At 40.2% G+C, this 23,713-nt stretch overlaps 1 protein-coding gene across 1 annotated transcript in view; it reads right to left on the bottom strand.

Moving 5' to 3' along the window:
* Nucleotides 1–4,539: 4,539 nt before the first annotated feature.
* Nucleotides 4,540–23,713, bottom strand: part of nos1 (nitric oxide synthase 1 (neuronal)) — a 39,149-nt gene continuing 19,975 nt past the window's right edge. Inside the window, exons 10-28 of the mRNA XM_086206814.1 lie at nucleotides 23,416–23,590; nucleotides 22,557–22,658; nucleotides 22,140–22,334; nucleotides 21,771–21,856; nucleotides 21,130–21,274; nucleotides 20,094–20,198; nucleotides 19,957–20,015; nucleotides 19,727–19,843; nucleotides 13,154–13,328; nucleotides 12,716–12,854; nucleotides 11,125–11,203; nucleotides 10,761–10,954; nucleotides 9,966–10,135; nucleotides 8,256–8,466; nucleotides 7,254–7,341; nucleotides 7,026–7,147; nucleotides 6,348–6,496; nucleotides 5,246–5,440; nucleotides 4,540–4,662 (exon numbers count right to left, since the gene is read on the bottom strand). Coding sequence (XP_086062940.1) covers nucleotides 4,540–4,662; nucleotides 5,246–5,440; nucleotides 6,348–6,496; nucleotides 7,026–7,147; nucleotides 7,254–7,341; nucleotides 8,256–8,466; nucleotides 9,966–10,135; nucleotides 10,761–10,954; nucleotides 11,125–11,203; nucleotides 12,716–12,854; nucleotides 13,154–13,328; nucleotides 19,727–19,843; nucleotides 19,957–20,015; nucleotides 20,094–20,198; nucleotides 21,130–21,274; nucleotides 21,771–21,856; nucleotides 22,140–22,334; nucleotides 22,557–22,658; nucleotides 23,416–23,590 — 2,629 coding nt within the window. The remainder of the gene's footprint in view (nucleotides 4,663–5,245; nucleotides 5,441–6,347; nucleotides 6,497–7,025; nucleotides 7,148–7,253; nucleotides 7,342–8,255; nucleotides 8,467–9,965; nucleotides 10,136–10,760; nucleotides 10,955–11,124; nucleotides 11,204–12,715; nucleotides 12,855–13,153; nucleotides 13,329–19,726; nucleotides 19,844–19,956; nucleotides 20,016–20,093; nucleotides 20,199–21,129; nucleotides 21,275–21,770; nucleotides 21,857–22,139; nucleotides 22,335–22,556; nucleotides 22,659–23,415; nucleotides 23,591–23,713) is intronic.

Raw genomic sequence — 23,713 nt, forward strand, 5'->3', positions numbered from 1 at the left:
AGCTGTGTATTCTGTAAATGTTTCTTTATTCGTAAGTAATCGCAAATTCCTTGCAGTCTTATGCATTAAAATGGAATAACCTCAACCAGTTACACAACAAGGTCATAGCAGAGGCTGATTAGATCCAAGTTCCTCATAGCAGCAGCGAAATGCAAACACAGAGAAATAACCCTTCAAAAATGTTTGGACCATCCCAAGCCTCGTTGAAAAGGCTAAGACAACCTCACAAGAGTCTCACTGACTGACACAGTGCTGGTAAATAGACAGAGCTTTTTAAATAGAAACAGAAGACAGATGATCACCATGCATTTATTTAATGCTGCTGTTTCACACCCGTACCGAAAGGATACGGGCGACACCATAGAATAGGCCTTGTTTTTTTTGTGTTTTTTTTTTGGGTTTTTGTTTTTTGTTTTTTTGTTCTTTTTAAATCAAGCAGTGCTCATTTACATAATCAAAATACATTCTTAGAAAAGATCCAAGTAGTACTCTTATATTTTATACTTTATCTTTGAATATATATTTATATATTTATAGAAGCTATATATAGACGCTATATCTGGTATCAATTGTTTTCCTGTTGCACATTTTACATCACAGACATTTTTCTTGACGGCTCTCATTCCAATTAAACTAAAGCTGTTGAAACAAATCATAATGAGGAGACATTCATCCAGAATGAATAACAATGGGGACAATGGGAATTACCCATTTTCTCCTGTCATTAAAAGTAGTTGACTCAGAAAAAAAAAAAAAAATCGACAAACATACAAAACATATTCTTGGCAGCTGTTCCGGATGTTTGTGTGTGAATGAAATCATGCTGAGAGCTGTTTATAAATCTGAATCATCGACAAAGAAAGAGAACAAACAAGAAAAAGGTCACAGGTTACTGCAGATCAGGGGATCAATAAACAATGTTGCCCTTGGATGAATATTCAAATTATTACCCTGACTCATTGGAAAGCAGCAAATGACCACAGTGGCAGTGTAATTGCCCCTTGTCTCTGAATAAAATAAAACTTCACTGCAGCATAACAATAGAACTGAACTGCCGATATAAAAATTAAAACCCAAGGGGCATTTCTAGCCACCAAAGCATCATCTGTAGTATTAAATTGGCAGGCTTGTGTGACTCATAGGGCAACAAATTTATGCCTATTTCAAACTCTGACATGTTCGAAAGGTAGCACATGACGGGCTAGTAGTTAAAAATGTATTTAGCCGTCATGCAGAGCACACCTGAGCACATGCGTATTTACACCCACACTTGCACAGAGATGAACACATACATTTGGGATGATTTCTTTGACACACACGCACACTGATGCTACAGAACATGTGTCAGGTCACAGTGAAAGGCTGGCGTGTGAGCCGCGGGGTTGCACAGTCATGCAGAGACAAATGAGAGGATGAATGCATGTAAGCAGAGGCAGAGAGTTAATGTAAGGCAAGAGGCAGAGAAGTTTGAATACTGATCAGTTCAATTCAACAGCTTCACAGGTGACAGCAGGGACAGGTTGGTGACAGATCAGAACTGGATGGCACAGATTTTTATTTTTTTGCTTCTATCAACAATACTTTGTTTTGGAGAATTTTCATTTTCAAAGGAGTTATTTTATATTTTGGGTTAATATGCTTATTTTAACATTTTCAGGGAAATTTACTTGTTCGTCATTCTACCCAGAGCCAAACTCAAGGATAAATACTCCCCTCCAAGAGACGAGACCAACTGACCGCGAGTTAGCTTCACACGATGAATGGTAGTGGGTGTGAAGTGGTAGCCTACCTCAACCCCAACCCCAAAAGTCAAACAGATATCATACAGAACCTTGATTTATCCAGAAGCAATCCTCCTTGTCCTTTCTTGCAGTGATTAGTAGCTGCAGTCACTCTTCTTATCATAAACAAAAGTTTTGCTGGCTGAGATTTTGAGGTACTTTGGGGAATCACTCCGCTCACGGGTTTGGGCTGGACAGCAGGTCAGGACTACTTGACTATTTCAAAATGTCTCATAATTAACAATTAAATATTGCAGGCTTTAGTATTAGGAAAAGAAAAAGTTTATTTGATGACTTTTGACAGAGATGGGTTACACTACCAATCCACGACCGTTCGTTACGTTAAGCTAGCTAGCTTGCAGTCAGACGTTTTCTGTTTAGCCTGAGCTCATTAATGTATTCATGTATGTATTCCTCTTGTCTGGCTCTGGAGATGAAGGCAAAATCATGCATTTCCCTAAAAGTTGGTGTGTTCCTTTAAAGTTGGAAAAGACTGATTGCTTTCATATCGCAACAAACACTTTTGATATTCTCTCTGACTGATCAGTTTGCTTTGATCAGAACATCAGTAACTACATTTTCCAGAGTGTACTGTAATCAAGTGGCTGGCCTTCATTCTCCTATGCTGCTGAAGGCCAGGTGAGCACCAGCTGAGGCACACAAGATTATGATGTTATGAGAGAATGGACAGGCCTCTCAAAAGAGAGCTGGCACAGAGGTTTATGCATTAGGATGGATTGCCAGTGAAGAGCCAGATAATATGTTTGTTGAGGCTGTGACAGAATAAGCTGTTATCATACTTCAGATCAACCTGTTTTGTTTACCCACCTTTCTGTCTGCATGACAGATGTACATATTTCTCTTATCTCTCCATTTCCAACTTGGCCTGAAATTACAACCTTTAATAACACTGGGAAAAAAAAAAAAGAAAAAAAAAAAACAGTCCAAATTGATGTCACTAAACTTGATATTCTCCTGAAACCCACAATCAACATATTTCATGCTTCATAAAGGTCAGTGTGATTGTTATTTATGCCACACATTTCTTTGCAAATATAAAACCTCAATAAAAGCCTTTTAACTGTAACAATAACACAGAATACATTATATTTCTTGAGTATATTCTTGCCTTGGTCATGCATTCACAATGAGGCAGGTCATTACACTAGGTGCACACATTATGAATCAAAATGAATCAGTTATCATTTTTGGAAGTATCATTAACAAGCAAAACAGATTCTCAGAGAACAGAACATTTCCAACTTGCTACAGACAAATTGCAGAGCCCAACAGAAACATTTAAAGTGGTAAAAAAAAAAACAAAAAAAAAAACAAAAAAAACCCCTAACCAAAGAAACTTTTTTTTTTTTTTAACAGTACAAAACTTGGCACAGTATTTTCTAACCAGTGTTGCTGTGTCCATCAGACTGGTTGTCGTTGTCAGAAAGCCCCAATTCATGGACCTATGAGCAGAAAACCCTTGGAGAGAAGACAGAAGGAGTGACAGAAAGACAGAGAGCAACAGAGACATAGAAATAGAGATGTTACAGTCATTACTCATCCAGTGAGCAGGGGCTTTGATGGCCAAATGTGAAATTCAAGTGACAATCCACACAGGAACCATCGTCTGTGATGCATTATGTTGGTGCTTAATGAGCCATAGTGGCTATGTAGGGCCCTTGTTTTGCTCTCGTGGCAAGGGTATATGAAGTGTCTAATCTTGAATATGCACAAATAACGACAGAAAAAAAAACAGAAATGGAACAGTGCCACTCGCTTTCACTCTAATCCTGTTAGTTTAAAGGCCCTTCTCAACTGGTTTCTATGGTAACCCCTTCTGTTTTCATCTGAAACGAGGGTTGATATCACGTTTTCTTCGCAAAAACTACAGGGTGGCTGTTTGGAGTCGGACTTACACAACTGCTTTGACGTGATCGAGCTTGCTTTGATGATCTCACCAAGATAAATATCAATGGGTTAGGCCAAAAACTTTTCTTTTTTTTTTTGTAAAACAAACCAGCTGGCAACTTTGAATGCCAAAGAAAGAATCTCTGGCAGAGATATGAATAAAGATAGGAAAAAAAAAGAAACATGTCATAGACTTTAAGCAACCCACACAGTTCAGCTGTGTTGCAGATGAGGCAACTGAATGATGCTGGTCTTGTGTGTCTGTGTGCAGCAGAAGCTCATACCATACCACCTAAAATCCACACTGATGCACACTACTGATGAATGAGAGAATGCGTGTACGATGAAAAAAGGCCAAAAAAAAAGTTAACAATGAAAGCAGGAAGACATAAAATGAAATCTGTCTTTCTGGCGCTAGATGTCCTTTTAAGGTGACAAAGGTATTGGACTAAATGTCACAAGGACACTGTGTCTTCACTGATGATGACAATGAGGTTGGTGTTAAAATCCAGTGTTGGTCTTACATCAAACCTCCACACTGGACTTAAAGCTCCTGTGTGAAACCTTTGACTCCCCCTTCTGGAATTGAAAGTTATTACAACAATACTGATGGAACATGAAATATGCTTGATATTTTCGCTGCTGCAGAGTTGACGTTTAGGTTTTTTCCAGTCATCGAGCCACTAAAGTTATCTATTCTCTCAAAACATAAAAAAAAATGTTGTTGTTGTTTTATATCAAGTGCAGCACTTTTACATTTAAATTATCGCTTGTACATTCAAAGTAATATTCATATCATGGGAGTATTAAATTCCTGTTGAAAATACTGGACAATAAATACACCAAATACTCACTCATCAGAGTCCTTTTTGCTCTCTTCAATGTAGGCGATAGACTCGGAACGAAGCCGGTTGGTGACTTCATATGTGCGCAGAGTGACACCAAAGATGTCCTCGTGGTAGCGATTCTCATCCTGGAAACAGCAAGAGAACAAAGGGCGAGAGTGAGATGGTGGTAGCTGACTGACTGTGACAAGCCTGAGAGAGAATGTCATGGCGTCGGATGTCTGAGGTGGCCTCTCGTTAGGAATGTTTTCTTCTGTAAGAACAGGATTTCAAAGCATGTGTCTTTCTTGAGAGATTACATATTCGTTCTCTTCTTTCCACTCTTTCGTCTTTGTACAGTTGCACTTTTGTCTTGTGTTAATTTTTTTTTCTCTTCTACACACATACTTAGATAACTAAAAGATGAATACATTTACATGAGGCAACATGTGTATGCATACGTTTCCAATAGAGTCGATTCTGAAAAGCTCCCAGTAAATAGTGATCACTGTGAATAGAGTTTACCGTAAGTTCACAGTAAATGATACCTCAACACATCCTCTGCCTGGAAGAACCACATCCTTCTGCTGCTGGCTAACAGCTTCACATGTTGGGGTCAAAGGTTTAAACCATCACAATTGTTACAGCTAGTCCACTGTAGTGACCTTCTCTTCTTCAGGTAACAATGGCAACAGTGTTCGGTGGGATTTTCTCCTCCCGCTCCTCTCTTACCCTAAGCTTGCTGATGAAGAAGCCAGCATCCTCCAGGCTCATGTTGCCCTGCTGCTTGATAATTTGCTGGACAGTCTTCAGAACATCTCCAGCCATCGTAACATCCCCGCACACGTAGATGTGTCCTCCCTCTTCCCTCAGGCACTGGTAGACCCTCTCTGACAGCTGCTCACGCAGTACATCCTGTACATATTTCTGACAGAGGAGCAGTGATGAGTGTGAAGAAGAGAAAGAGAAGAGAGAAAGAGAAGAGAAATAAAGCAAGGGTTCCCAAACATCTTAGTTCAGGAACTAAAAAATGCCAGAGACTCCTAATGTCAACTATCCCTGGAGAGGTTGAAAATATAAATACTGCACATGTGCTCACACACCAATGGGCTGATCCAAACAGTCAAATTTAAATTGATATGAAATTTAACTGCTGTTTTAGGAGTAGTTTTTTTTTTTTTATTTATCTTACAGAACAATGAGGGACTTTTTGATCATTTTTACTTTATTTTCAGGAAATAATCTCGCTATAATCTAAAATAGGTCTGATGTTCTACAGCATAAAATACACCAATAAATATCACATTTCCAATTTTGAAACATTAATTTGTCTTGACAAAAGCTATTGCTAAAAAGTGGCTGAATAAGAACACAAGAGTTTGTTGTGGACATTAAATGTCATGCGCACACATAGAACGAGAGCAAAGCCTACAACCTGGTTATGGTACTGTTCAAGTCATGCAGCTTGTTTATAGCTCAACGTCAGCTTTGTAAATGGTCACAATTAAGCTTCAACTCTCCTAAAAGTAGAGTTCATTTGGGAAGATTATGTGTCTGACTGCAACAGCGCCAGAAGTCCTGTGAAACATGAATCACGAGGTCAGCCGTTGAAAAACAACAAATAAATAAAACACCAAAAAACGAACCTGAAATGTAACAGAGGGAAGTCAGCAAATGGAAACACATTCCTTGGTGTTAGTGTACATTTCAGAGTATAACAAACGCAGCTTTTAATTTAGTGCTCCGCTCTGTGATTTCATTGCAAACCCACACAGCAGTCATAAGAGAGTTGTGACAAGCTGAATCATCATCCAGTGTTATGAGGAGTATGTACCTTTGGTTTGCCTGGTTCTCTGGAATAGGCAGTGTAGAGCTCCTTGAACACTTCTTTGTTTTTAGCCTGGATGGTCTCCTCCTTGTAGATATGGTCCATCTCAGACTGCCGACAACCAAACACCAAGATCATGGGGCACGACTCAATCCCTGAGGGCAACAGGCCGAGTGAGTCAAGTGATTTGGTTTGTGCAGCTAACAGGTGAAAAAGCTAAGGTGATATGACACCAGCAATCTTGCAGACGGGGACTTGGAGACTAAAGACCTCAGCCAAACTCAATTAAAAAAAAAAAAAAAAAGAAGAAGAATTTTAGCCATGTAAAACTGCCCCCAAATTTAGCGGATTCTTTTTTTTTTTTTAGCCCATTCTATACACTTCCATCGTGTTTGATCAAAATCAGCCTCACAACAGGCAAATTAATCATATTATTTTGCAGGGGCACCATCCCTGGATCCTGGGCTTGGAACCACCCACAACAATTATAATCAGTAATCCAGAGTGGGTTCTTCCTATTATAATAGAATGTCGACTGGCTGATAACACGGACATGGGAAAGGAACTCCAAACGGAAGATTCTGTCTGAAGTTTTTCCAAGTGTAGTAGTGGAAAATCTTTGCAAACCCTTTTCAGTGAGAGTAATAAATATCTCCAAGCACTGAGAAAGAAATGCATACTAACCTTTGTGTTCAAGGTCATATATTCTTTGTTGCCAGAAGCTCCTGAATGGGGCGATACCTGTTCCCGGACCCACCAGGATACAAGGTTTTTGGTGGTCTTTAGGAAGTTGGAATGATGGAGCACTTCATAGAAAAAACACAAAATAAATTAAGTAAAAATACCATAAAATAAAGCTTGTGGGGTACAATTTACATGCTGTTCGTGTTTAAAATTCCTTGTGATATTTACCCTCGGACAAAACACGGCACCATCTCCCCCTTCTCTATCCTGTTGAGCCACGATGAACACACTCCATGGTGTATTGGTCCCTCTCCATCTGAAAGGGATGATTACCAAGCAAGCACTTTACTTTTTTTTTTTCCTCCTCTCCTCCTCCCACTCTCTTTAAGTGCACAAGCTAAGTGTAGAAGAGAGGCCCAAACATATTTTCCAAGGCTAAAGCCACCTCTCTCTCTTGCTCACTCTCTCTCCCTTGAGTAGAAAAAAACTATAATTCAGCAGTTGCTTATACAATCATAACATGTTTGCGCAAGTGTATATTACACATAAGAGAGACAAGAGCTGGTAATGTTTGCTGGCTACTTAACAAGATGGTTGCATGCTAATTGTAGAGGTGGGATTATAAGAGCCTCATGATATCATGTAGAACAAATGTACGACAATTAACACTGAAATGGAGACCTGTATAGTTAATATCTGTACTGTCACCCAGCACAGCAGTCTCTCGTGTGCTTGTGCTCATATCTTTAAATAGAATCAGTTTAGGGGTGTTGAATTTTCTTGAGATGTCTCTAAATCTACAGTTGCTGTAATTAACAGTCGTGGTCCAGCTGCCCTGTGAAATAGACTGGCTTTCCAAGATAACTTCCAATTAATTTTCTTTCAGCCATCTGAGGGTTTTTCAGAGACGCTGAGTCATTTGACTTTTCCGGGCTTTGCAGCAACCTTGAAAGAGCCACAATAAAGTGCCTTGCAGTTCGGTGCATGTTATGGATTACAGAAAATAAACACTATTTTGTGTACTATCCTGCAGCTGAAGTGCATTTTATTATAAATCAAAGGTTGTAAATGAGTTTGTATGTTTTAATAAGAAATCAAAATGTGACAGGATAAAAATAGAAAAATATCCTCAAAAGCCCTACAGAAAGAAGATATTTCATTTCACAGACGCCAACTGCAGCGACGCTGGGTGGTCATCAAACCGTCAGAGAGACATGAGCAGGTCCTTACCTCTGGCACGGTAGGAGACCACAGCCACGGTGAGGTGGATCTCTCCTGGGTGCAGGTCTGGAGAGGAGCTGATGGAGTAGTAGCGAGGCTGCAGCAGAGGCAGCTGGGTGAGCAGCAATGTGGAAGGCATCTGGATGGAGGGGAACTCTTCCATCACCTCCACCAGTGTGGGATTGTTGTACCACTTCCACTCCTCATACTCCTGCAAGCCCTGGAGGGAGGAAGGGGGGGGGGGGGGGGAGAAACATTGGGCTTCTTTGGTGAGGTGTAGAATTTTTAAAATCCAGGTTAAAAAGTGAAACAATTGTTGAAAAAAAAAAAACTGGTATCCCGTTTTAGATTTGTAAACATTTCTGACTTGAGAACAGGAGGCACACAAGGCATTCACTGCCAAACTGTTTGTGTCATCACTGCCACCCTGCGGAAAATACTTTGATATCTTTCCAACTTCTGCTTTGTGCTTTAGCTGCAAATGACAGAAAGAGTGTCAGCTGTTTGAAACATTTGATGTATAATTACCTCCACTAATGAGATAATATGATCACTGTATGTTTGTTTGTTTGTTTGTTGTTTGTTCGTAGGATCCCTCAAAAGTGAATGGACGGATTGTCAGGGCATATGGAGGAACGATGAAGTAGTGATTCACACTGGTGGTGATCTGGCTCAAACAAAAATAGATCCTGGTCAAGGCTATTGGTGGTATATACTGTATACTATTACTACTTTCTGTCTATGTCATTAGACTTGCTGTGTTGCCTTTCTTGCTTGTGCGCGGGAAGAAAATAATTTCCATTTTTTAAAAAATGATTATATTAGATTAGGTGATCTAATACTCTGCTAACCAGACAGCACTCTTTACTACCGGGATACAAAGTTTCAGGAGTAAGAGTACTTTGTTCCTTTGTCTTTTAACATTGATATACCGATGAGATGGTGGAACTGAGTTAGTTTGGGTCGGATGCTGCCATTCATGTTTGAAATCTTTTTTTTTTTTTTTTGTTAAATCAATTTATTCTTTTTTCATGCTTTTGACAAGAAAATGAAACCAACAAGACAGCATGACTGGACTCTATTGCTTATTTTTACAATCCAGGGCACTTGTATAAAGGATATGAAAAGTCTGATCAACTCAGCTTGAGTTGACAAACAGGCTTCAGATTTAGTTCATACAAAAATAAAAATGGATCCAGCGCTGCAGTGCTGATTCGACAGTACTGTCTCTTCTTTTCTGAGCCCCTTCCATCCTTGCCTCTTGCTTTAGTGACAATGATTCGATGTATAAGTACATGAGTCACTGCTTGGCCTCAGCCAGCCTTTTCCACACATTGACAAAAATGGAGTGTGTATTGTGGGAGGCATTGCAAAGGGGGGGAAAGGCTTTGGGTTAGAGTGATCGACGGCTTTATATTGGCGCCAATTTCCACCAACTGTATATATATTTCTGTCAGTGCAAAGTGCATTAAATCAGTTTTCCCAAAGAAGAACTAACCATATTTTAATTTCAACCATGATGAATGTTTGTATTGCTGTTGTGGCTTTAACACATGGTTAGTTTTTTTTACAGAACCATGGTATAAATTCAAGTAATTCAAGTGATGAAATATACATGTAAATGCATTGCAAATCCAATCTGTCACTAATCACAAACGATGCTAAGCTGCTGCCAATTCCAAAGGTCACTGTGAAGGGTATTGCTGAAGATGAATTTACCTTACTGAGGAGCTCCAGTTTCTTTCTGTGCTTGTCATTAGTTGCAAGAGCAGCAAACTGCTGCAAAAGCACTGGGCTCGGTGGGGTGGTGATGTCCAGGAAGTACTGGAAGGCCTGGTAGATGGTGCAGGGAGGGATACGAGTCTCATTGGTCCAGTTACTGATTACACCTGCAGGTAAGACAAATGTTAAAGCAGAATTAAGTTTTATTTTAATAAAATAATGGTTCAACTTTCAACAATTCTGATATTTTTCTAAAGAAATCCACAACTGAGCACGAGGAGCCGTTGTCCAGGCAACTCTACACAGTAGGAATATTAAAACTTATCCACGTAAATGATCCAGTGAGATAACAGGAGATAAATTTGTCGGCAGGAAATTGAATACCAAGAATATCTTTATTCATCAAGGTAAATTTTGATTGAGTGCACACTGTGTCTAAAGAACATATTTTACAGTCACAGTGACTAAATCACACTTTAGTCAGCCGGTGCCACCACAACAGCAGATTCTGTGTACCTCTGAAGTATGTCATGATGAGGAATGCTGAATAGGGCAAGGTGTCTGTTTTTTATTCATGCCACATCTTATTTATCCATTTTATCCTTTGTTTGTTTATCCCTGTGGTTTTATTGGATTATCATTGACATTTTCTGGTTTATTGTTAATATGTTGTCTCAAAAACCCAGTTGTTTGGTGAAAGCTAATCCCTGTCTGCTGCTAATTACTGTATTTAATGTTGAATTGTCCACATTTTTGATGGTACAGCATGACGTTGCTGATGGCATCACACACCCAGCGCAGTGTTCCTCTCCTCCAGGAACTCCATTTTCACAATTTGATTGACATCTGGAGCATCTTCCAGTTTATCTATGAGAGCTGTCACCAAGTCCTCATGGTTGCCAGGGAAAATGCCCAGATGGTCGCCGGGCTGGTAACTCAGGCTGTCGTGGTTGTTTGTGTGGAGCCGCACAAATATGGTGGAGCGACTGTAAAAGAGATGAGAGATTTAGGGAACAATGCCACACCGTCTTCAGATGCCAAAGTAAACAGAATGAACAGAAGGATTTACACAATAGAATATTAGTTAACAAATAAACCACAGTTTGTGACAATGATATTTGGTGTGAAAGTGTTTCAAGTGTTAGAACATACTTACTTAGATTTGGGACTTTGCAAATTTTGAGATTCTAGCATCTTTGCTCCATAAACCCTCTTCTTGTGAATGCTGTATAACGCTATTAAGACAAAAAATACAAAAACATACAAACATTTACAATATTTAGGGAATAAGGTTTATGATAAACCTGTTTCATAAATGTGCATTTTCTTTTAGAATTGGATGAGAACATGGATACAGTTTTCATGCCTGCAGAATAACAACCGAGCTAGCGCTAAAAGGCAATAAACGTAGCTTATCTTACAGACAGAGAACGTTTGAGCCTGTCTTGCATTTCTTATGAGATCAAAGAAAAGGTCTTGAGAGTCTGGCTTGTTCCTCTACTCTTTATGACTTCTTGCACTTGATCTCATTTACTGGGTTAAGAATCCAAGCCGTGTACTAATCAGAGCAATCAATCACAGAAAATATACAGTGTGATCAAAACTCAATCCTAAATTGCTTGATGGCAATTAAGGTCTTAAAAATAATGTGGCAGAACCACAGAAATGATGTCAGTGTAAATGAAAGTATTATCAAATGTTTTTTTCTACCGCTGAATGTCATTTCATTTTCCGCTGTCAGTGACTCATGATAAAATAAAGGTTCCAAAGCTAAATAACAACATTAACTAGCATCCAAAGGGCTAGGTCATTGATTTTGTGTAGCCAACATGAAAAAAAGAAAAAAATACAACCAAATTCACCTTCTACTCATCGTTAACATAGGTCCTGGACACATGCTGTGTTAAGAGGTTGTGTTTATTACAAGTGTTTCTCTGAGATCAGGTTCTGTAAATGCTGAACACTTCTGTTTCACATGTGTAACAAGTTGAGATCACAAACTGCACCTTTACTGTTGCTCGGAGGTCACTAGCGTCCTACTCTGGAGCAGGACTATTGAACCATCTTCTAATTCTAATGAGTTACTATTTATCAAACTGATTTATGTTGCTGACGCTGTTACATAGACAGCAGAGACATTTGTCCATTCCAAACCCTGCACGATAGAGCAAAAACAAGACTCAAGACCTTTAGGGATAGAAGGTCTTGAAATTCAATTTCAGGGACATTTTTTTTCACACCACAAAGGAGCCTAGTGAGGTGCCTCTCGTAAGTGTCTCTACTGGGCTGTATTTCAGACATTTTTCCTTTGCTTGTTATCAAGAGCCACAATGCTTCTCTTTGTGTCAGCTGTTTTGTACTGTTTGTGTGGAGGTGTTTGTAGTATATATAGGTCAAAATGTGCTGTTAATGCTGAAATGGTGTGAGTCAATGACTTTCTCATCCCACAGAATGTGAATGAAGCTGTTTGAAGACACTCTTGATGGAACACACTGGATATAATCCCCTCCATGGTGTTTGTTGGGTTGATGCGTGTCACGTCATAATTAGTAAACCCTTCTTCCATTGTTGCTATGAAAATATAGTTATCTTCATTCAAGCTTCCAACACTGGTGTGTGCCTCTCCTCTCTCCACAGCCCTAGCTGCATATATTATGGGTTTTTATGCTGGAGGGCTTATTAGCACTCACTGCCCTCTTAATACCAAGACACCAGTTCCAAGGGGGGATTTTTTTTTTTTTTTTTACCTTCTGTGAGGGCTGGGGCCTCAGCCGTGTATGTCAGGCGAAACTTGCTCTTCTTCCAGCTGCGGTCATTGCTGATCAAGGAGTCATTGGCCTTCTCAATGTTTACATCATCACCAACACAGAACACGTCACAGGCAGCCTTGACATGCAGCAACAGGAAAAATCAAGGCCATTATTTAAATCCTCTCCTCACAACCACATCTTTAGTTCAGCATTGCACATGAATAGCAAAAGATTTGAGGACTGATGCTTTGCAGAGAAAGTGGATTTTCCTCCACCACAGCAAGGTCAAATTCTGTTTAACACCTTGGAAACATTTACTCGGCGATGCAAAGGTGCTTTTGTGTTTCATTCATGGTTTTATGAGAGGAATGAACATATGTTTATGATTCGTAGCACCAAAAATAAAACAAAACTCTATGAGCCCAAGGAACCGACCTTAAAAACCTTCTTGGCCCAGGTTCTGAATGACTCTTCTTGGCCACACAGCTCATCTCCTTCTCCCATGCGTAGGATGCGTTCCCCCCCGAGCTCCTCAAACAGCGTGTCTACAGCGTGGGCAAAGGCGCAGAAGTGTGGGTAGGCCCTGGAGCCAAGGCCAAACACGGAGAACCTAAACAGAGGCACACATGCACAGAAAGAGAGACGCTGGTGTTAAAAAAGCAAATACGTACATTCAGAGAAACTTGCCCCCTCTTTCTTTCTTCTAAAAAAAACAAATTCCTAAAACAGTCTGAAACAGCTGATGTGCAGAAATATTTGTCTTATCTAGTTTAAGACAAATATAAACATGAATTCCCTTTTCTTAGAGCAGGGACATCATTCTTCCACTGCTGCGCTATGGAGCAGTCAACTCACATCTGGTTCAAGTTTGAGTAATATTCCTGTTGTCTCTACTTCTATAAGAGATCAGCAAACTGTCCGCTGCTGTAAGATCCATCACCCAAAAGGAGTTACACAGGCAGACTACTCAACTTTGAGGAGACATTAGAGTTAAATGTGACAACAGTATGTTAAGCTTGTGAAATGATCGATACAACATATAAAATGTCACATATAAAGGTATTCTGAGGGCTCACATTCAGACATTTGTTTTATTCCATTTGTGCAGTCAAAACAGTGGCCTGAGAGGTCAACACAGTCCAACTTAAAGTGATACTTCACCTAAAAAGTGTAATTTTGATTTTAGTACTCATAGTTTGAGGTCTTAATCTCACAAGGACATTTTCCCCTCTTTTTGGATTTTAGAAGAAAACACCAGTCTCATATTGGCAGCATGTGGGCAGCATGGCTCAGGGGTAGAGTGGCCGTCTAGCAACCAAAGGGTCGCTGGTTCGATCCCTGACCCCGGTGACCATGTCAAAGTGTCCTTGAGCAAGATACTGAACCCATAATTGCTCCTGATGAGTAGGTTGGCGCCTTACATGGCAGCCTCCTCCGTCAGTGTGTGAGTGTGAATGAGATGACACTGTAAAGCGCTTTGAGTACCGCTAAGGTAGAAAAGCACTATATAAAATTGAGTCCATAAAGTTAATGGAGAGCAAAACAAAAATGTCATTTTGCAAACACTCAAATGCATCATCCAGTATAATCTATGTCTCCTTTATCCAATAATCCACAAACGTTTTGATTTGAGCTAAAACTGATCAAAAATAACTATTTTGTCCTATTTGTCCCAGTCGATTAAAGCTAGGGATATGAGTCATCTGGTGGTTTCTGCATTCTGGATTCAAAGAAGTGATACAGGGGAAAAAAAACATCTATGTGAGATGAAGACACCTATATGCGAGTACTTTAAAGGCAAATTACAATTTTGGGTGAAGTAACTCCTCAAGAAAGTGCAAAATAAAATAAAAAAAAAACAAAACAAAAACAAAAATCCAGCCTTAAACAATCTGACAACACAAGACTACCATTTAAGAAATGTGCTGTAAACCCACAACACAGAAATGTTTGGAGTTCCATTAAATGTCAGCGGAACTAACCTGTACACTTACATTTCAGAATCTGTACTTTTGCATTTTCATTCAAATTAATGTGGACGTCGACTCAGTAGTTCTTTCACCTGAATCTTTTTAAAATGTATTTTGACTTTGGTAAACAATGTGTTTCAGAGTACGAAAAAAAACAACAACGAGTGCATTAAGTTAAAGTCACTTAAGTTATCCAGCAGTGTAAAACTGGTAAAAAACAAAAAACAAAACAGCGGCTTTCATTTTGACACATCCACAGTCTAGAGGAGACATCTGATCAAAAGCGTTTTTAACGGAAGGCTAAAAAGCCTTTCCTCTGATGTGGCAACAAAACCAAAGTGGCACTTTAAGTTGAGGTGAAGAAATGAGGTGCAAATGCTCTTGGAAAGCCTCCTGCATGGCTCTGAGGCAGAGTGGGCGTCTGGCAACAGAGGGGTCGCTGGTTTGATCCTCACATCCTCCTGACCACCTCGCTGAAGTGACCTTGACAGAAACTCTGAACGCTTTCGAGTTTCCCGATGAATACGTTGGCACCTTGCATTGCAAGAGTGAGACAATTTGTAAAGCGCTTAGATTACTGCTAAGGCAGAAAAAGGGCTTTATAAATAAAGTACATGTACCATTTTGAAACAGTTGTGTCTAACAGAAAGCAGAGAGTTGTAAGGCAAGTGGAGAGCTACAAGAAGGAGTATCTTCAGGAAAAAGTGAAATTTGACTTCTTTTCGAGAGTTCGGCAGCATTTTTCCAAATGCTTTTAGGGATTTAGTCAGAATGAGGTACAGGAGGATTTTGTAACCATTGCAATCCAATCAGGGAGGCATGTAATTGGTCCAAAATTCATTGTGCAGCATGGCAACAAAAACAAACGTTCAGTCTGAACTATCTTAAGTAACAAGAACAAAGAGTCCAGCAGCAGATGGTAAGAACCCCAAGGAGCCCTGATCTGAACACAGACTCAGTCTGAGATCACATGAAGAGATAAAAGCAATTGAGGCGGTAAATCTGCAGAAAAAATGATGCAATTTAAGTGAGATGCTTGGAATACCTTTCCTGCTGTGTACCTTGAAAAATAATGAATTGTTGAAGGTGTTTTTGTACTTTTTAAGCGAAGAACCATGGATGAACAACGATCACACCAACATCATTCAGTCTCTCACTGCAAGTAATCATCACATCCTGGGAGCATCTGCTTTCTGGGGCTTCAAGACCACAGACATTCTAAGAATGACCTCATTGTTTGAACATGATGTCATAATGAAACTATCAACCATCTGAGGAAATTATGTTCTACACATATGAAAATATTCCGGAGCAAGAGGCCTGCAATTACTCTCTTTGAGTACATCGGTGAGCAAATAATCCCACGAGGCCTGAGCATCCTGAAGCCACCCTCATTTAGTAAAGCTAACCCAGCATTTGTGAATGCATGGAATAGTGTTCTCAAGAAGTGCTCCTTTGCCCTGATCGCCTTAATGAAGAAGAAAATAAACTTCAAAAGGAGGTATGAAAAAATGAAGAACACCTTGAGCACTACAATAGCATTATATAGCGCCAGCTAGTGGGCAGATGGCGGTATGTGTGGGCCGGGCTTGTTAAGCCTCATTTTGGTATTTAAAGGGCACGCAATCAGAGTGCAAACCATGGCGCAATGAGGCTGTCATTAGACACTTACAAATTCATAGGTGTGTTTCAGGCCTGACGTCACTCAATTAGAGTATATGTTCTTTTCGTAAGACAACGAAATAAATAACTGATGTTGTTTACCTTGACAAGTTTGTACTGTTTCTCCAGTCTTCTTCAGAATACGTCACCTGACGTGCGTCGTGACGTGCCTTACCAGCTGATGGAATACTGAAGGCGTATCCAGCCTGTCAATCTGGTGTATTCTCTACAAGGCTGGTCACGCCCCCTGCCGCCTGATGGTTTCAGTCAGAGAGAGTCCCAGCAAGAGACACCATCAACCGGGAGGAGGGGGCGTATATGCTGTCCCACACATGGGGCTCTGTCCGACAGAAACCATCAGGAGGCGGGGGGCTCAAGTGACTGGATAAGACAAAATGAACATTGTTTCTATATGACATCACTCAAACCGGTCGGAGTATGTGGAGTCATTCCCTTTAAAGCCCAGGTTATGCCAGGACTTGTTGCTATTTCAGAGGTGCTTAACTCAGGTGCTTTTCAAGGGAGCACTTCTCATCTGAAGAAACGGACCTCCTCACGCACTGTGTAAAGGCGTGTGCACACCCTCCTCATGCACAGCGTTAAGGCATGTGCACACCCACATCTTTCGTTTATATGCAGGAGCAGCAGGCATCATCAAAGTAAGCCTGGGAGGAAGTGGAGGCCAGTGTTTCCACGGCATTAAGTAGAACTAAATTGCAATACTGTGCACCTGCTCATCTGATTGATGCCCCCTCTAATATCACTTCACACATCACGCCATTAACCAAAGACCAGCCTCTTCTTTGTTTATGGCACAAACGTTTTTTTTCTGGTTTTCCAAAATAGTAATGTGCCATGGTTGCACCAGACCACGTCTCATTAGAATACTCAAGCACCAGTCACTTTAGTTAAAGGGCGAGGGCGCTTGGCTTGAAAACCCCACAACTAGCAATGACACTTGTGCTTGCAGACCGCCAACGTGCACTGCGCTTACGGGGCCTCTTGAGATTCAGACACAAAGAAATAATGATGTGCATGAAATGAAAGACACTGATATGAAATTAACCGAATAAAAGAATGAAACTGAAGATCGGAAGAAGAACAAATTCAATCGAGATGAAAGAGACTATAAGAAGGGATACATGCATTCCTAGTTTAAACATAACCACGCTTCAACAACTCTCCCACTCGTCACCGATGCATCATTCAGCACAAATCAAAACCTGGTCAAAGGACACACCACTGCAGAAAAGAATTCATTCTACCACACCGAAAGAAGAGAATGTCCAGCCTAAACCCCTAAGCCAACACGCTCATCCCTCTTTGTTGGACGAGAGTCAATTCTCTCCACTGAAACAGCAGAACAGCAGACGTCCAAGTCAAAATCCACAAGGCTTGGAAAGAGTTGAAGAGATGGTCAGTATTTGTGTATAAAAACATTTGGAAATAAGAAAAAAGACAAATAGAATTTGAAGCCAATTTCAAAAGAATAGTATCCTAATCTGGCCAAAGGACAACAGAAAGCAATGTCTTCAGGTGAGAACAACAGATCTTCCGTGATTAAAGCTGCAGACGTGGGAGACACAATTGACGTCATGATAACTGAAAGTCTGACAATGATGTCCTCAACTTTCAAACACATCATTTTTACAAAAAGCTCAAATTTGATCCTATCAGTTGATATTGAAAAAACAAAAACAAAACGTGAATACTACTTTGAGAAGGTATCCTTAATGGAGATATTTCACGAAAATAATTACAATTCCAGCAGAATGAGTTTCCTTTAAACACCTTTTTGTATGTTTAACCTAAAATCCACAAAAACCTACAGCACAATGACCTCCTGGCTGACCTATTTTCTCAGGAGATGGGAATCCGACAGAGAGAATCTCCCGTGTCGTGGACAACCACATTAAAGATTTTGTCCCCACCCCACGGTCCTTCATAAAAGACAGCTCTCTATTTTTCTGAAAAACAATCCCAACAATTGATCCAGATTTACTCATGTGAAACCTCGATACTGAATTTATATACACAAATATTGACCATCGGCAAGGCCTTGACACACTGGAGTGTTTTCTTCATACCAGATCAGTGAGAACTCCCTCCACGACTTTCCTGGATTATCTGGCCTTCTTTGTTCTGAAGAGAAACTCATTCTTTTTTCAATGATATACCATTCCTCCAGATCTTTGGCAGAGCTATAGGTACCAGGAAGGCACCGACTTTTGCTTGTCTTTTGTTTGGTCTCCCGGAAGAAAAAAAACACTTTTTGAACCACAAAACCATTTACTCCCTTTCATTATTCCATGGAAATGGTAACTTGATGATGTGTTTTTCATCTGAAAAGACCTATGCCTGCTCCATTAAAGTTTTTACAGTTTTTAAAATGGCAACATTTAACATCTCAACTTCACACTTCATTATAGCATTGGAGAAATAATCTTTTTGATACAAATGTGACAATCAAGATGATATTCTCTCACCCTCCGTCTATACCAAAGCTACTGTAGAGATCAAAATACACTTCATGCAGCAACCTTTACTCAGTTTCTCTTAATAGTCTTCCTTTAAGTCAGTTTACCCAATTTGAAATTATCCATGCTGCCCCAGAACAATATGACCAAATCAAAATATGCATGTTACAAAATTCCAGGGACAGAAAATATCCAGAAGTCTGGCTTGTAAATGCAGAAAAAAGGGTGGATGCACAGAAACATACCTGCAAGCAAATAAATCCCTAAAACTTAAACCACAGCTTGTACTCTGCACAAGCAGAGAAGCATGATGACCTGTTTTAAAATGATCCATTTCCTGTTGTTGCTTCCCAGTTTAGAATTAAGATGTTAAAACAATTCTCCTCTGCTGGACACTCCCTCCTGTACCTGCCAGCTTTTTACTGGTTCAAAGTCACATGACCACATAACTTACTTTTGACCTATTAGCTGACATATTGGTTATATGGATGTTTATGATTGGTTGAATCTATGCATTGTTTTGACCCTTTTCACAGCAAATCTACTCGATCAACTACAGGTGCTGCAGGATCTTACTGCCCTCTTCTACTCTTTGAGTGATAAACTACTCATGACATCAGCTTTGGAAATATTCCATATTTTGTCCACAAGTGCCTAAAATCTTTGTCTTGCTTGGTCTAAAAAGCAACTGCTTTTAAACACTAAATGATGACTCGCAGATTTGGGGGAAAAATGTTAAGATTTGAACACAACAGCCAAGCAAACATCCTCCGTTCAGCGCTCCCCTGCTCCAACCCCCTGACAACTGCCCACAAACCTTTTAAAGGATTTAATTTTTCTCTGAAAGTGTTCTTGACAGGAGAGTAATCTTTGATTTGATCTGGTTTGATTTTGTTTACCTGACATTGGCAAGAGGTCCAGTGCTCTCAAAGTTGACCTTTGCTTCAGGGTCATCACTGGAGGACTTACGAGTGTCAGAGTACGAGGACACGCTGTTGAAGCGAACTTTGTAGCTCCTGTACAGAAAGCAAAGGCAGAGAGATAAGTGATCTGACCTGTAGACTTATAAACTTCAGGCTGATTAAGATGTAAACTGAAATGTAAAGTAAACAGTGGAATTTAAACTCACTTTCTATCTTCTGTGTTGGAAGTTGGATGGCGCATCTCCATTAAGGCTGCTCCAAATTTCTACAGGAACAACAACAACCATTTAAGTTATCCACGTATCTTTCCTGCCTTCATTCATATAAAGCTGTTGATACATACCTCTCCATTTTCAGGTGGATCCCCGTTACCAAATGTGCTGGTCACCACTATCACTAGTGTTTCATGCTCTAGGTCCACCACATCATACTCATCCATGGACATGACCTGAAGATGAATGCAAAAGATGAAGATGAATGCAAAAATGCATTATGCAGAGTGAAGCTCAGCATCTTCTTCCATGGTGTGGGGTCACATCTCCTAGACAAACACACACACACACGGTGGAGGACTTGAGTGTGTAAATTAAGGCTGAACACAAAGCTGTTGGCAGAGAAGGAGGATGTAATGACCACTCTGTCCTTGCCTCTAACAAGACCATAATATGCTGCTGCCACACAATGAGCATCCATGATGCGTACCGCTCAATGTGATGGTGATTTTACGCCATGGGCAGCGGTTACATTTCACTCACTCACACACACACACACACACACACACACACACACACACACACACACACACACACACACACACACACACACACACACAGTAACTGAAGGCATGAAGAGAAAACAGGCTTTAGCCCCGCAACAACGAAGATTTGCCCCGGGTGTTCTCATCTGCCCTGTGATCCATCTACACAACAACTCCCGCTGACACGCACATCTACACACTTGCATGCATGAATCTCCTCTTGTATGATTGATCACACAGGAAAAACAGGAAGGGAAATGAGAAATGAGATATGACCTGAAGGGAAAGAACACAATGTATCATTGAAGCCGAGTGTTATTTTACATCTTTTTAAAACAGATTTGGTGCTTCAGGATCTTGTCTTAAACTACTGTGCCACTCAACGCTTCGGTGATTAAATCTTGCCTCTAACCTACGGCACTTTACTGCATGAGAGAAGAGGAAAATGTGACAAAAGACACACTTTCTGTGCCTCTGCTCAGCTGGCATCTGCTCGGCTTCATCAGCCAGAGAACGGGGGGTATAGAAATGGTGTCTTTGAATTCCTCCTGTTCCATATGATATAACTACAGATATACTCGCATTGAACTTCCAAATTGATGCAAGGCCAGAGTAAGCATACCTTGGCGTCAAAAGCGTGCTTGAAGATTTCACACAGAGTTTTGGCATAATCTTGCGATTTACCCGTCTCTGTGGCAAATAATATGGTGGCTTTTACTCTTTTTGCCATGGCTTGGCCCATGAGCTTAGCTGAAAATTTCACAGCCCTGCAAAGAAGAAGAGAACCAGATCAGAAGAAAACAAAAAGCAAGAGAAAATACCTAAATACATGTCTGACATTTGTTACTGAGCCACTCAAACGAGTGACGGTGCAGCAGGCAACCAATGTTTTGCAGAGGTAGTGGATGGATGTCAATTGTGATTACCTAGCTTGTCATATCCTTGAGGCAATTACATTAATAGCACAAGATACGCGGCATGAGCGCATGCATCCACAAGCAAAACAGTGACAAAGCTGCCTGATTACACCCTGAGGGGTTGATTGGGTAAATTTCACTGTTGAGTACACCGGTTTCCTTCCATGTGTGTTTTTTTTGCCAGGAGAGTGATGTTCAGATTAACATACACATCCCATATTATCTTTGACAATCTATCCTTGAGTCAATGAATACAGTTAGTAGAAAAGACAGAGAAAAAAAATCACTGCTTTAACAAAACCAAATACAGTTTTTGTCTAATATGTCCGTATGAGCTCACACTCACTTGGCAAGCTTCTTAAATCCGATGGCTCTTTTCTTAGTGGGCGTCCCATTGACTCCTTTCCACACATGGGTATTCCAAGGATCAACCTTTTGCATATGTGAAAGGAAATCATAGTTGAAAGGTTTTCTTTATTAGATGTGCTTTCCAAGATAGTGAAGCATCATCTGGGATTTTTGAATGACTTGTCTTACAGGCAGTTGTTGGTATACAGAAGCTGGAATTCAGTGTTTTTCTTTCAACATCTGGTGCTGATTTTAGTTTCCCATGTAAATTTTCTCAGTGTAAGAATGTATATAGGAGTCTCTTGAAGATCATCACTGTGCAAACTTGATATCTGACAGTTTTGAGCACTTCTTAATTGCTCCTCACCTGGTATTCAAAAGATGGGGTGAGGCGGTAGTTGAGCATTTCTTGGTGGAAAACTGGTGTGATACTTCCTGACATAGGCGGAACAATCCAAACCCAGTCCCCGGGGCAGCCTCCTCGCACTCGATACTCATTCTCCATGTGCTTCATGAAGGACTCTGTTGCTGAGTGATGGTCTACAATGGTCACTTTGCATGACTAAAAACAGGAAGCAGGAACACGTAATTATAACTTTGATGTGTTTTCTAGAAGGCCTCTAGTTGCAGGAAAAATATACAGATTTCAAGTTATATTTATATTGATTAAAGTTACCATGGATGATGAGATACATGACCTCCTTGGTGGAAGTAATAATGTAGCTACCTGGTAATAATGTAGCTACCTGGTAATAATGTAGCTACCTGGTAATAATGTAGCTACCTGGAAGCTGTAGAGAACCGCAATGTTGATCTCCACCAGAGCTTTGTCTTTCCACAGGGAGGAGGTCTTCCGAGTATCTAAGGACATCTTGTTAGCCACCTCCTAGATGATTTAAAAAAAAATAAACGTTGAAATGAACATGCTGATATGAGCAAGTCTTTGTTACCCTGCTAACCCAACTTTCGACTTGTGATGTTTTTTAACATCTTAATTTTGTAAAGTTTGAAATGTATCTGCTGTATTGTTGAGGTGGAAGCGCTCCTCTTGAGAAATGAAAATATCAAAGAATATGAAAATCAGCATATCGTGACCTGCTGTGCCAATTGGATTCTCTCAGCAAAGAAAAAACTTACATTTTTTTCACAAGTCTTCTAATACATTGCTCTGTGGCCATTCATATTAATCATATTCCTCAAAGTTTAGGGTTATAGTTTAGGTATTTATGAAATAATTTCAAGGAGTGAAGCTCAATGAACAGCAAGTAAAACGCCTCTTTGAATCACCACCATTTTCTTTCCCCAAATGCAAAACGAATCCATCAAAGCTGACATCAATTTTCCCTGAAGTGAATGATTCCTTTTTGGATCTTTCTTGATTCAGCTGAGAAATGATGTGGCAGAAACAAGAGTCTTTAACTGTGATATTTGCCTCTAAAATATACTGATACTTCATATACTCTGACAGTTGCCAACAAATCACATTGAAGGATCAGTTTTCTCCACAGCGTGGACAAGTCAAAGACAAAGGTCATTTAGAATTCGTCCTACTCAAGCTCTACCCTGTAGAGACTTCTGCCTGATTACTCTTGTTTTCTTCATTGAAGCAGAGTTCCAGCTTATTTTCACACAACACTGTATACCTCCAGAATGTTGTAACGTGAGCTGTCACAGAAGTCCCTCACGCCGATCTCCGTGCCCATGTACCACCCACTGAAGGGGCATCCGGTGAACTCCAGACCCCCAATCTCCAGCAGCATGTTAGAGACCGCAGGGAGCCCATACCACTTTAGGTCCAGGTCCTTGAACCACTCATACCTGTGTGGAACACACAGTAAGATCTGCCGCTATCTATTTCTATCAAGCAAAACAAACTCTAACACATATAAACCACCTTTAACAGCTTTTGGTTCATGACCTCAATCTACCTCCTACAACTTG

Source organism: Aulostomus chinensis, chromosome 6, assembly GCF_037954235.1.
Source record: "Aulostomus chinensis isolate RoL2024-O1b breed Wild chromosome 6, RoL_Achi_v1.0, whole genome shotgun sequence".
NCBI classification, from domain to species: Eukaryota; Metazoa; Chordata; class Actinopteri; order Syngnathiformes; family Aulostomidae; genus Aulostomus; species Aulostomus chinensis.